Here is a 13,613-nt window from a genome sequence, read left to right on the forward strand (position 1 = left end):
CTGCAGCCTTTAATATGGATTAAAGTTCAACATCAAGAAAACAGATATTCTTACCACTGGGCCGATTGGCACCATTATGATAGATGGTGGAGAGACTGAATTTGCTAACAGGTTTATCTTGGCTCCACAGTCAACACTCTTGGTACCAGCAATCAGTAAATCAAAAGATGAATTGCATTGGGAAAGTCTACTGTCAAGGAACTCTCCAGAGTACTGAAGAGCAACAACATCAGTCTGGAGACTAAGGTGTGCCTCATCCAAGCTATAGTCTTCGCACTTACGTGCTATGCATCAGAAAGCTGGACAATGACTTAGGGGTGATAGAGAATTGATGCCTTTGAGCTATGGTGCTGGAGAAGAGGATTCAATATACCATGAACTGCCAGGAGAACAAACAGGTTTGACCTGGAGAGGGAGGAATCAGGCTGCTCCTTGGAGGCAAGGATTCTGAGGCTTTGTCTGACAAACTTTGGGCATGTTGCAAGGAGAGACCACTCCTTGGAGAGGGACATCATGCTTGGAAGGGTGGAGGGACAGCACAAGAGACGAAGCCCCTGGAAGACATGGATTGATTCCATGACTGGAGTAATAGGGGTAGGTGTGTCAGAGACAATAAGGTTGGCACAGGATCGAGCAGGTTTCATGGATATTGTACTTAGGGACAGCACATAACAACAATGTGAATAGTAGTGGGAGGAGCTGCTGTAGGAAGTGCTCTGAGACCAAGTCTCTCTGAAAAGGATCCTTGGAAACCACGTCCCAAGAGGAGTATGAAGGAATGGACTAGCCTAGTGGTCAGACAAATATAAGGTGGCCCTAGGTCTTCTGTCGAGGTAGGGGCTGAGGAAGTAGATGAGAGGCAGATTACAGGCTTGGAATGTGTGCAGAAAGGTTTCAATCAGTAAACTTTGTACCAACAGCCAAGAAACCAGGAGACACTACACTGAGAAAGTCTGAAGTCAGGAACCTCTCCAAATTACTAAGGAGCAGTGATGTTAGTTTAAGGACCAGGGTACACCTGGTTCAGGCCATGGTCATTTGCTGTACTGCTGAGAACTGAACAGTAAGAATGACATAAGAATTGATGGTGTAATGTTGGATAAGAGTACTGAATGTCCTGTGTATTGCCAAAATAAAGAAATTGGTGCTTTTGGAGAAGGTGAGGCCAGAGTGCTCCTTGGAGACAAGGATGGCGAAGATTTGTCTCACATACTTTAGTCGGGGTTCGTAGAGAAGAATATCATTCTTACAAAGGTGGAGAGTTAGCAAAAGACAAGATAGACCCTCAATCAAGTGGATTGACCCAGTGACTGTAATAATGGGATCAAGTATGTTAGAGATGGTGAGAATGGCACAGGATAGGACAGGGCTTAGATCTGTCGTTCTGAGTCATACTCGACAGCACGTAGCAACAAGAGTGTGAGTAGTTTGGGAAAATTAATCAGTGGTCAGACACATATTAATCAGAAATGCAGGCACACATTCCAAGCTTGCATTCTACTTCCTCTCTCCCTGAGACCTAGTGCCACCTTATGTCTTGTCCACCACTGGATTATTCTATTCCTTTATACCCCACTTGGGACTTGGTTCCAGGGATCCTTTTCAGAGGGCCTGGGGTCTCAGCGCACTTCCTGCAGTAGCACCTCCCACTACTATTCCTCTTTCCCTTTTACAAAGCAGTTGAATCTTCACACTGCAGTTCACTGTGTTTATGTGACCGGCAAGGTCTCTGCGTTCACCACAGTCTCACAATGCTGCTTGCTGCAAGTGTTATGATTCCATTATCTAGGACTCCATCCTAGGCCAGTATTTACTGAGTTTCTCAAAGAACTTCTTTACAAGGCATGGACTTCATTACAGTGACGTTCCCATGCTTGATTTTGTTTCCTTTCCTCTCTAACTCTCCGCCCTAAGCAGAGCAAGGTTGTACTCTGCTGTTCAGCCCTTGAAGAGGACGTATTTATGTGTAAGAGGTGCGTCTCTTGAAAGAGTTTGGCCCTTTGTTTTTTATTTGAAAAACCCCTTCCTTAGTTTTTTAGTGTCTTTCCTTAGCTTATTTAATGTAGCTGGATTTGTATGTAAGAGTGAGTCCACCTTTTGCTAAACAAGTTTTTTTACTAGTGCCCGTATTTTCAAGCCCAGCTTTTCTTAACCACCCGCATCACTTGAATGAAAAATAAGTGAAGAGGCTGGAATAAAACAGATCTCAACTTTTATTTGATTTTGACATTATTTTTAATGCATATTGAAAATCAATACTATTCTGATTGTTATCTCCTGTGTTCAGAGATGTAGACTCTACCAGGGCCTCTCCGGGCTCCTGGCCCTCCACCCCTGTCCTGAGACTCCACCCTTATCAATCTCAATCTTGTGTGAATGCTCGGGTCATTCTTTCTAATTTGACAGATTGTCTTTACAAGATAAGCATCATCTGTTTTACCCACTGGCTTATAGTTAAGAGGATTCACTGGCTCAGAGTTGCTGTGTGGGGAGCTTGTGAACAGCAGAGCTTGCCATGGGCTTTGATCTCTTTTCCAGGGGCCAGTGGATGACTTCAGGGTTTGGTTCTCTGCCGGGAGTGATGTGTGTTTTGTTAGACTTGTTTACCTCATGGTGAGGACCCAAGTGCCTCCACCAGAAGGGGAACCACATGTTTATCCACTTTGTGTTTAAGACATTGTTCTTGTGCTGACTCAAGTGGTACCAGAATGTCTTTTGTATAGTTTCCTATTATGATGCTTAGAAACATCCTCTCTACCTGTTGATACTTGAGTTTGGTCACCTCTATTCTCGCTCCTAACTTCTGCAAACTTGCAGATCTGGACTTGGAATGCCTAGCCTGCACAGTTGGAGGCTGAGTGCAGCCCGACACCCTACTGTGACCCCTCCTCTGCAGCTGCACTGGCTGCCAGACTGAGCGCCAGGTTGAGTCTCACCCACATCCCGTTCTTGGGCTGGTCTCTGTTCAGTACAAGTAGATCCGTGTGTTGGGTGACGTATTTTCTTTTAAATGCAGAAACCTAATTTGTCTTTGATTTAGTGACTACAGTGTTCTCTGGAGAAAGCCCCAGGGCTTTTCTGGTCATTGTTACTCCTTTGTGTGTCTGGCTCTGGACATCTAGAGACTCTCAGGTTGGCTGTTTTGGAGTAATGAGTCTTTATGAATGGCTTTGCCCAGAAAACAACTGGGGAACCTTCCAGGCTTCTGTGTCCAATTAGGTGTCGGTCACAGAGCTCAGCGATCACAGATGCTGCCATGAGCCTCCAGTTGGGTTACAATTGCCTTTTTTCCTTGTCCTTTTTAATTTTCAATGGCAAAAACCTTTAGGAATGTTAGAAATTTAGATAAGGTGACAAAAATATGCTGAAATCACCATCTGGCAATACTGAGAGGTAGACACTCTGAACAGGGAAGCTTCCCAGCCCCATGAGCCTCCTGAAGCCCTCGCATAAGCCTGCTGTGAGCCTCCTGAAGACCTCACATCGGCCTGCTGTGACCCTCCTAAAGCCTTCGCATTGGCCTGTGGGTGCTCAGGCTGTTTGCAGGATGCTCATTGCTTGCTTTTCCTAGGCTTTCAAAGTGGAGAATCTGAGCCTCTGCCATTAAAATACAGTGCTAAGATTGGGGAAAGTGAGGGCTAGTTGCAGCCTCACTATGTGGACCCAGTTTTCTGTTACAGTGATTAACAGCCAAGAGTGGGCACTGAAGCAGTATTTGTTTCTCAGTTTAATAGTACATGCTATCCACTTGCACTTGTTGCTCTGCTAAGTTTTCTGTGAAACTACTCCTAACCATGAGGACAAAAAATGAAGTTTGCCCAGAATTTTCATTTTGGTTATATTTGCTGGGTATAGTTTATTAACAGTTCTTCCTTTACTTTTTGTTAAGATGGTCATTCTGATTCCTGGTTCATAAGAAAACACAGCTTGACAGGTGTCTGTGCCTTTCTTTCCCTGGAGTTCTCTTCCGTCTGTCTGAGCTGAAGAGGCAGAGCCAAGGGTCCATCTTGTTTTGCAAAGGAAACACTTTGAAATCTCGCCTAGACCTGAATCTCCAGGCCCCTCTGCCACCTCTCCTCCTCACTAATGACAGCAAAATGTAGTCCTGCAGGAAGAGAAGGAGAAAATCCTTGACTCACTGGGCTCTCAGGACAAGCGCTTATTCGAGCAAGGGTTTGTTTGGTGCTCAGGCTTAGGGAACAGACTTCCCAGTCAGAAACCATTTTTGTCTGATAAATGCTTCTGCTCTCCCACTCTGGGGTCATTATTACTAGAGTTGGTGAGTCAGGATCTTGCCAGTTTCCTTGGACAGAACTACCATGATGAATCTCAGCTTAAAAAGACAAAAGACCATTAACCCCAGAGGCCTAGTCCTACCTGGCATGCTTGCTTGCCCCACCCAGCCTCCAGGGGGGAGAACCTTGGCTCATGGGGGGATCCTGGCTGCACTGATCGTGGGAGAGTGCAGACTGAAGGCTCCATCTTTCTGCAGGCATAGAATTTGAGCTATTATTTTAAACTCCCTGTTCCTTATTAAATAGCTGACCTAATTTTTCCTCTTTATCTCTGCAGTGGTGGAGATCCAAGAAGGGAAGACGACTATAGTAAGTACCATCAAGCTGACCACTTCTAACCTCCTTAACACTTGGAACTGCCTGGCTATTCCACTGAGGGAAAGAGGGAGGTCCAAACTGGACTCTTGGCCCCAGAATCTGCTCCCTCTGCGACCATAAATCCCACAATAGAGTCTTTTTCAAGCTGTGTGCTATAGTGTGGTTAATCAGGAACAGTCGCTGAGCCTGGACTGAGGCCTTCATTAATTGATTAAAGTGGCCTTTTGTATGTTAGGGCCTCTGAGGCCTTTACTGATAAGTTCTTTGCTACGTGATAAATCATTTTCTCATAAGAGAAACTAAGGTAGTGTCAGGCCTAAAGAACCAGAGGAAGTTGATCGCAGGCCAAGAGCCTTAGCTCAGTTTCTTTCCTTTTTACCTAGAATGGCTAAGTTCCTCCTTAAGTGATACAGTTGAAAGGTAAAATGCCCTGACTCACTTGCTGACACCCTGGCTTTTCTGATGGTAGGAAAACTGGAGCGATTCTTCATCCACCCACTGCCCCCTTTCCTTCATTTGGCCCATCTCACCTCCCTTCTTCTGGGAGTCATGGGGCCTAGATTATCCTATAATCCCTCAAGACAGCATCATTTTCACATGGCCTTCTATGCTTCCAAGGAATCCTCAGCCACTGCCCTGAGCTCCCAGAAGCTTCTCTAACTCCATCCCAACCAAGGTTTAATCCTGCTGGCAGCCAGCCAAGCTGCCCTCCCCAAGGTAGCCTTATCCCCAGGACAGGACCATAGGGTTCCCTCTTGGGATTTTTACCAGAATACTACTCCCTCAGCTTTTTCACTGCTTCACTTCAAAGCCGTTCTCTTGTCTTAGGGCTCCTCTATTCCATTAGGGTATCTTCTTTGGTACCTTTATTTAAAGCCAAAACAAGCATTTAATAAAAAAATAAGCCTTCCCCCTAAACTCCATGCTGCAGGAAGGAACTACATCTGCCTTTGAGAACAAGTTTTCATGTGAGCTGTGAATTTACCACTTGTCAAATGGCCTTTGGGACACCATGGTTCCGTGAAAGCCCTTCCCAGGAGAGGTGCTTCCCTGGCTGACCTCAGGTCTCATGATGCTTACATCACAAGGTGGTGGGAATTTAATGAGGGGATACATGAGAACTGTTATTAGCACAGAGCCAGATACGTAATCTGACTGGGGCTGTCAGATAATGTTCATTCTCTCCCTCACAGCTACCTAAACCCTCCTCACAAGCCCTACCATGCAAGCCAGCAGTTGCACATTTTCTCTAACCCATAATGTCTCCATTTGGGGCAGAGTAATAGTTGCCATGGTAGAGAGGTAGGGAGCGGTGCCCTGCACAGCCAGCTACAGCTGCTTGTCTTTAGCTCCCTCCCTTTGTTCCAGTCCACCCCCAGGAGACAGTGGTGCTTCCCTTTCAGAGCTTCCCAGACCTGTTTCAGCTGCACCTTCCTCTCTCATGGCCTCAGCCAGCACAGCTCACTAAGCTCCTCCTCTTGCACTTGAAGCAGACTCCTAATCAGCAATTCATTGAACCTAGTACTTCCAGGACTGGGGCACAGAAGACGGAGACTACTAGCCAATGACCAACAGGGAAGTCATTTCACATGTGGCATGAGCAGGGTTGAAGAATGACATGCAGAATGACAAGAGCAGAGGATAGAGAAACGTATCTTCCCATTTGCATTATTAGAGGGAGAAAGGGGTACAGACAAATATCTGCTCATGCACATACACTTGCTGTACGAGTGGGCTTCCTCAGCCTCAACATTACAGGCATTAAAGGCCAGATAATTTTGTTGTGGGAACTGTTTGGTAAACATCCCTGACTTCTACCCATGAGAGGCTACTAGCAAACCATGCCTCCAACCTTCTAGTCATGACAACAAAAGTGAAAACTGTTTTCAGTCACTCCCAAATGTCTCATAATATGCCAATTGAGAGCCACTTGTGTAGATATAGCTCTGTCAGGCTCATACAACTAAACTGTCTTCACTTCACACTGAGGACAACATGAGAGCTGACTTTCTTTGGATTCTCTCCCTTTGCCATCGGAAACTTTTCATGACCATTAATTTTCTCAAAGGCGAAGGAGGGGGAAAAATAATGTTCAGCAGGTGTGTTATATTCTTTAAAGAAAGGTAGCATTTAACTGATGCAGCACATCCTTCCCTCTTGCTACCAGTACTAAGTTCAGATGGTTTCCCCTGTCCCTGAAAGCCACCAAACCCCATCCCATGGCCGCCCAGCACCCACTATCATTTCAGCTGGATAGTATACTCCTACAGGAATTTTGAGGCTGCATTTTTCACTTGCTCAAGGATAGCTGTCTCTACTCACTCACTGTTTTCTCTGACTCAGGTTGAAGGCTTCGTCACAGAGACTCCCAAGGAGAGTCCACATCCCCCTAACCCCTCTGGCCAGTGCCCCATCTGTCGTTGGAACCTGAAGCACAAGTATAACTATGAGGTGAGTACAGCTGGAGTCCCTCAGCTTTGTTCATCTGGGAGTCTGTTCCTCCTGGTCAACTGAAACAGTATCCTATAGCCGCTGATGCATGCTGGAAAGCCATCAGAGGCAGGAGCATTTCACCCAGTGCTTCTCGGTCCTCACTGCCTGCTGTAATCTTAGAGAGCTTGAAAAGAATGCTTAAGCCCCACCCTCAGAGACTGATTCAGGTGGTCTCAGGTGGAGGCTGGGCTCATAGGTTTTTAAAGCTCCTCAAGTCATTTTAAATACAGCCAGGATTGAGAGCCACTGGATTTCGTTTTTGTGGATTTTTATTTTTGAAGGGAAAATGTAAAAATAGATTAGAAAGTTAACATCCCAACGGGACGGATCTCCTTCCTTGAAAGGAAATATGGAAGAGAGGCCAAGAGCCACTGGTTTTAAATTCATGGTTCTAGAGTTCCTGGGTGGTGCAAACAATTAGCACCCAGTTATTCATTGAGAGACTGGCAATATAGGGGCACTTGGAAGAAAGGCCTGTTGGTTTCTTTCTGATCAGCCTGCCACTGAAACCCTGTAGAGTGCAGTTTGCTCTGACATGTGGGGTCTCTATGAGTTGGAATTACTCTGCATCTTGGGTTTTTTCTGTGTTCTGATTGCAGTTCAGACCACAGGCCTTCTCACGGTCCTTTGGGCGCTGTTCTCAGAGGGCTGGAATCATGGTCTGAGGTTGACTTTCCTCCTACTCTGTTGACAAGAGGACGTATTTGAAGAGGCCCTTGGTTCTCACTGTGATCTGGGAACACATTACTCTCTCTTCATACTGGAGCTACAAAGACTCGTGGTTGTTCCAGCTTTCTTAGGATTGCTATTTTTCCAGGAAATAAGATTCTGAACAACAGTAGGAACACATCTTAAGTGTGTACTGTGTGCCAAGCCTTGTGCTTACATGCCTTGAATTTACTTCATTTTCACAGTACCCCTATGAAGTAGGTGTCTTTTCCATCATCATTTTACAAAGGATATTTGAAGCATGGAGAGAATCGTTAATTTACCTCAGTTCATCTAGCTGGTTCGTATCAGAGCTGAGATGCAAGGCCCAGGCAGAGGCCACATTGCTCACTCCCTTTTTGTACATCTCTGGAAACAAGGAGGACCTTGGGAAAGGACACAGTGTGGAGAAAGCCATGCTTGTTCTTCTGAGTTCTCACTGGTGACATTAAGCACTCTATTTTTGGGTTTCAGGTGATTCAGGCTCTGGGCCAATTTGACCTACAAGTTGTCCCTGTGCCCCTCTGGGAATGGATGACTAAGGCCCAGAGATCTTGGCCAGGCGATTAGAGCAGAAGAAGCCACGTGCCCACGGGATCTAAACAGAATGACCCAGCTAATCTCCTGGGCTGAGGAACCTTGGCTTCATGCCACCTGTAGACAGGAGTGCACTCTTCAGTTCTGTCCCAAGGCCCTTCTGATGGCTGCCTGGAGTAAGAGAAGGCTTGTGGCAAAGTGGCAGTGTTCACGGACTTGCGTGTCATGGAAGCAAGGAGGGCTGTGGACACTCTCAGGATCCCAGCAGCCAGGGGGGATGTGAGCCCCCACCTGCCCAGCAACTACAGGGCACTCGTCCTACCAGCTGTTTCCAGGAAACGTACTTGGCTCTGTTTATCCAGCAGAAGAAATCTAATCCCCTCCGAGGTAAAGGCTAAAGTTGTTATTCCTTTTTACCTCTTTCCACTTGGAGCACCATTAGCCTGTCAGCTTGCCTGGCAGCCTCCTACCAGAGGGCTGGGGCTGCAAGCACAGTTTATTAGCCCCGGATTAATCCAGTCCAAGTTCTTTTCATCAGATTCTGAAGATTACAGGGTTGGGAATTAGGGGCCTGGGTCCCTCAGGAGTTGTTTAGTGATTAAAACAAATCTGATTCTTGCCAAGGATTCTCCAGGGCAGCAAATCTGTTTCTAGCAACTTGACTGCTGACCCTAGCCTGCCCGGACCCCTGGGGCCAGTGAGTTTTATTTAACCCCCTCAGTGTTTTTAAGGCAATCAGCCCACCAGCCTATGAGAACTGACAGGAAGGTGGTGTCTTGTCTTGGTTCTGGCTCTGTTGATCCTTCTTGCTCCTGAAGGGAATGTGTTGGTGATAAGCCATCAGAAGACCAGAACCCAACACTTCTCCCCTTTGAGGACGTGAGGGGAAACCTGCCATCTGTCTTCACAACCTTAGTCCCTCCCTTCTCCACAAGTAGGCATGCATAGCACCTCGCAGCAAGGTGAAGGGCTATCTGCATGCAGTCCAGCCTGTGGTCCTGTAGGCTTATTGAGCTGAAATGGTGACAGTTTTCCCATTTTGGGGAGAAAATTACAACGTATTCTATGCATACAGCCACCCCCCACCCCAAAAAAAAGTATCTTTGCAGACCCCTCCTAACCAGGAAAGATACTGCAGGTGCATAAAACATTGTTACCATCTCCACTTCTGTCTGAATTGGTCTGTCAGAAGATTGTTTCATAGTGAAATACAGAAAAATCTTAGTGCAGGTGAGAATTAACTCTCCAGGCAGGCCAGTGTGCACTGATCTGTAGAGGGTAGGGTTTCAGGTAAGCCCCAGAGAAATGCAGTGTCTTCAAGGCCCGGGATCTGGACACCTCCCCTGGAAGCCAAGCTGCACTGGCTCCTCAGCTGATGCTGGCTGTCCTGTCCCCACACTAGGATGTCCTGCTCCTGAGCCAGTTCATCCGTCCTCATGGAGGCATGCTGCCCCGAACGGTCACAGGCCTGTGCCAGGAGGAGCACCGCAAGATTGAGGAGTGCGTCAAGATGGCCCACCGCGCAGGTAGGAGCCCCTCAGGGCTCTGCAGGAGCAGTCCCTCACCCGCTCCCTGTCCTCCACCCCTCCTGGAAGAGAAGTGGGCTCACCATTCACCTCTACCCGAGGCCTCTCACCCTTCAGCTTTCCCTCTGACCCCTAAAAGCGGCCAGGGAGCTACACAGACCCATCTCCTTACACACTCTTCCCTCCACGCAGGTCTGTTACCCAATCACAGGCCGAAGCTTCCTGAAGGGTTTGTTCCCAAGAGAAAACCCCAGCTCAACCGGTAAGCACAACTGGGTATCAGCATCCCCAGCACTCTGCCCCTCTGCTCACTGCATTCACTGAGGCAGCAACTGGTGGGAGCCTATCCCACCATTTAGGAAAGCTGGAGTGTTACTTGTCTATTCAGTCAGCTCCATTCCCGCTGAGCACCCCGCCCCCATTAGTCCAGCCCCACCATGGTGTTTCATGGTGCACACGCTTCTGTCACCCTCCCCTGCTGGCCTCAGCCACAGCCCCCTCCCTTCCCCAGTAAAGCACTTAGCACAGGGCAGAGGGTAAAGCAGCCTGCTCTGCTGATTGGGTGTTAGAAAGTGCTAATCCGCTGTTTATGACATCACATTGAGTTGCTATGGGGATGTCAGAGTACTTCTACAAACTTTAAGTATCCCAGCTCTCTCTAGCACTGGGGTTACTAAAGGCTAGAATGAGGTCTTAGAAATGGGAGGGCTCTGAGTCAGAGTTGCTGTATGCAGCTATGAAAGTCATGTGCTGTACAGCTTAGGGCCACATTCATGATTGTAAGTGGTGTTCTCTGGTGTTGTAAGGTTAACAGCTTACACCACTGCACATGGGAGGACTTCCCACACCAGGAAATCCCAAGGTTCTCCAAAGAGGCCCCAGCCCTGGAGACTAACGGTATGCGCTCTCTAGTGTAGGAGCAGATTCCTTTCCATCTCTGACCGCACCACGTTCACACATTCTTTGAGCTCTAGGACCTGGGACATGTTGAGTACGTGTTGAGTGTACATCCAGGTCTAGGAAGTTGATTTTGGGGTTTCTTGTTCTCTTCCTCCATGAGTCCTCCCTCCTTCAGTTTGTCCAGATGCCACTGGCCATTCCCAATCTTGAGTGAGAATGATGGAACTGCTCTTTGTAGGGACTAGAGAGGAGTGAAGCAAAGCACCACACCCACCACTCTGAGCATGCATTCAGGGTCACCAACAGAACTCAGGTCCTGGTCAAGGTGAGGGGTCAAGGTGCAGGACATGAGGACATAGGGCTGCTTCCTGGTACCTTGCCTCCCCAGCCCAAGACTGACCTTCACCAGTGCCTCACCAGCATTCTGGCCCAGCACACCTCCACCTGCACCTCCCACATGGCCACCTGGGCCATCTGCCAGCAGTCCTGAAGGAGCAGGACATAGTAACCTCTTCCTATGTCTTTGTGATGTCCATTTGGGGTTGATCCCCCACCCCCATCTTTTTAAAAGGCAGTAAGCTAGCCTGAGGATACAATCCATCCCACCCTAGGGCCTTTGAAGCCAGGCCAGGCGCCCTCCCATACATCTGGTGTCCTTTATCGTGACACAGGATTGATGATGTGTGGGGGCTCTTGGGTTGCAGAAGACCACCCTGAGAGGGGAGAAGGGAGTCCAGGCTGCAAAGGAGATTAATTTCCTTGTCAGGAACTTTGTGACTCCACCCGAAGGTCCTTGAGCTGCCATGTACTGGCCAGGCTTGGCTGTGGCTCGATGGAACCGAGCTGTCTTCCCTGCTGTTACTCCTCCCCTTCCGCTGCCAGAGGTAGGAAGGGGAGTTGATGCTGCCTGGAGCTCGAGTGCTCTCAGCTAACTGGAGGCCACAAGCCCACCCCTGCTCGCTGGCTGCCCCCTGTGGCCCTGATAATAGACCGAAGCCTTTCCATGGCATGAGGCAAAGAACAGCTTTAGGGGGGTATCAGCCTTGAGACCTGACCATCCCTTTCTGGGAGCCTACCTTCCCACCCCATCTTCACCTACCACCACTAACAACTGGGAGGTGCCAGCATTCAAAAATATGCTAGCTGTTCCCCTCCCTGTGTCCTACTGTCTTGATATCTCAGGACTACCAACACTGTAGAATGTTATTCTTTGGCCCGCGCATGTCACACTCTTGTCCCTGGCCGGGCACTGAGGCCCACCACAGGCAGAAGGGCCTCCCCTCCCTCTCAGTGATGCTTGGCATGCAGACACCTGCACAGGGCTGAGGGACAAAGGCAGGCCTAAGAAGCTCAAATGAAATGTATAAATCAATAATCTGCATTTTCTTTTCTTTATCTAAACATTTTTAGCTAAAGTTATTTTTTAAATAAGAAATCTGTTGTCCTTGAGGGTCTTTAAGGTGACTGGGATGAGTCCTAGCCTTACATGGTTATATGGGAGGGTGACTGGCCTTTGCTGTGGCGAAGGATGGGCCTCTGGGAAGGATCCAGGTTCCACTCTGGACAGAGTAAATCCTCATCCCAGCCGGCATGAGCCACTTTTCCAGGAACTATCCAGGCCTAAGCATCCCCAAAGGAGGCCAGAGGACCATGGGCGGCAGCCGTCTTCCCTACCCCCTCCTACTTACAGGAACCTTCCTGGGCTAGGTCTGCACCCTGGAGCACCCCCTCCCTTTGGCTCCCCTCCTGGGTTGGGTGAGGGTCAGCGGTCCCTCACAGGTTACACCTGCCCAGGGGTGTGCCCCGAAGGCTGGGGTGGCGAAGTGAGCCAAGTGGGGGGAAGTGGACAGCTCCTCCAGGCCCTGACATCAGCCTCTGCTGTCCCCACGGCCAAGGCCAGAGAGCATTGATCTGCTCTAGAGCGGGCTCTTCCTCCCGCCTCCTCCCTAGCAAACATACAAACACTGACAACTCATAAAGATCAAGGAAGCGTGTGGCCCCAGGCTGCCTTGCTGGCCCTGACCCTGGCCACACACGCTTGCGGCAGCAAGAGCCCAGCCCATCTGTTTACAACACACTTAGTGGTTACTCCCAGGGAAAACCAAATGAACCCTTTGAGAAAGGAAAACTGGTTTACTAGGCTCACTGTGTATTTGACCTGAGGAAGTAATGCTCCTCTCCCAAATTAGATATGGGTCCCCAGCCCTGACTGCCGCCTCTGTGTTCTCCCTCCAGATACCTGACACGTTGGTCTCCCAAATCCGTCAAGCCCATCTACAATAAAGGCCACCGCTGGAACAAAGTGCGCATGGCTGTGGGGTCCCCCCTGCTGAAGGACAATGTCTCCTATTCGAGAAAGCCTTTGGTGCTGTATCACTGACTGAGGGCGGGCTCCCTGAAAACTGGCCAGGGCCCTGCAGCACTCCACTGTGGGGGGGAACAGCCCTCCGCCTCAGCTGTCCTTCCAGCACATCCAGCAAGGTGACCCCTCCCCACCAGCACGGCCAGCGTGAGGGCGACACATCCCCTCTGCCTGCCCAGCAGCATTGCTGGGAGATGGGGCTGGCTGGGCCATGGGCCTGTGGGCGGCTGCTGACGTCTCATAACTAGCTTACATGGCCCTCGGGTAGGGGACATTTTGCCTGTGGAACGTCATAAACCAGGCTCATCTTTGTATCTACTGAGTGTGCACTCTGTTTGGAAGGGAAGGTGAGAAGAACTGCAGCCCATTTCTAGCTAGTTCCTAAGCACTCAGCTGTTCCCCTTTTGAAGGGACCACACAAACGCAATTGGAAGGCAATCCTGGCCACAGGTTCCCAATTTCTAAGACAGCTGA

The 13,613-nt window shown here is 48.9% G+C and overlaps 1 protein-coding gene across 1 annotated transcript in view; it reads left to right on the forward strand.

The window, feature by feature from the left end:
• MRPS18A (mitochondrial ribosomal protein S18A) overlaps positions 1–13,157 on the forward strand; it is a 16,972-nt gene extending 3,815 nt beyond the window's left edge. Inside the window, exons 2-6 of the mRNA XM_006881949.1 lie at positions 4,573–4,604; positions 6,957–7,064; positions 9,754–9,877; positions 10,070–10,139; positions 13,013–13,157. Of these exons, the coding sequence (XP_006882011.1) occupies positions 4,573–4,604; positions 6,957–7,064; positions 9,754–9,877; positions 10,070–10,139; positions 13,013–13,157 (479 nt within the window). The remainder of the gene's footprint in view (positions 1–4,572; positions 4,605–6,956; positions 7,065–9,753; positions 9,878–10,069; positions 10,140–13,012) is intronic.
• Positions 13,158–13,613: the final 456 nt, after the last annotated feature.

This window comes from Elephantulus edwardii, unplaced genomic scaffold, assembly GCF_000299155.1.
Source record: "Elephantulus edwardii isolate Elephantulus edwardi_28Jun2011 unplaced genomic scaffold, EleEdw1.0 scaffold00017, whole genome shotgun sequence".
NCBI classification, from domain to species: domain Eukaryota; kingdom Metazoa; phylum Chordata; class Mammalia; order Macroscelidea; family Macroscelididae; genus Elephantulus; species Elephantulus edwardii.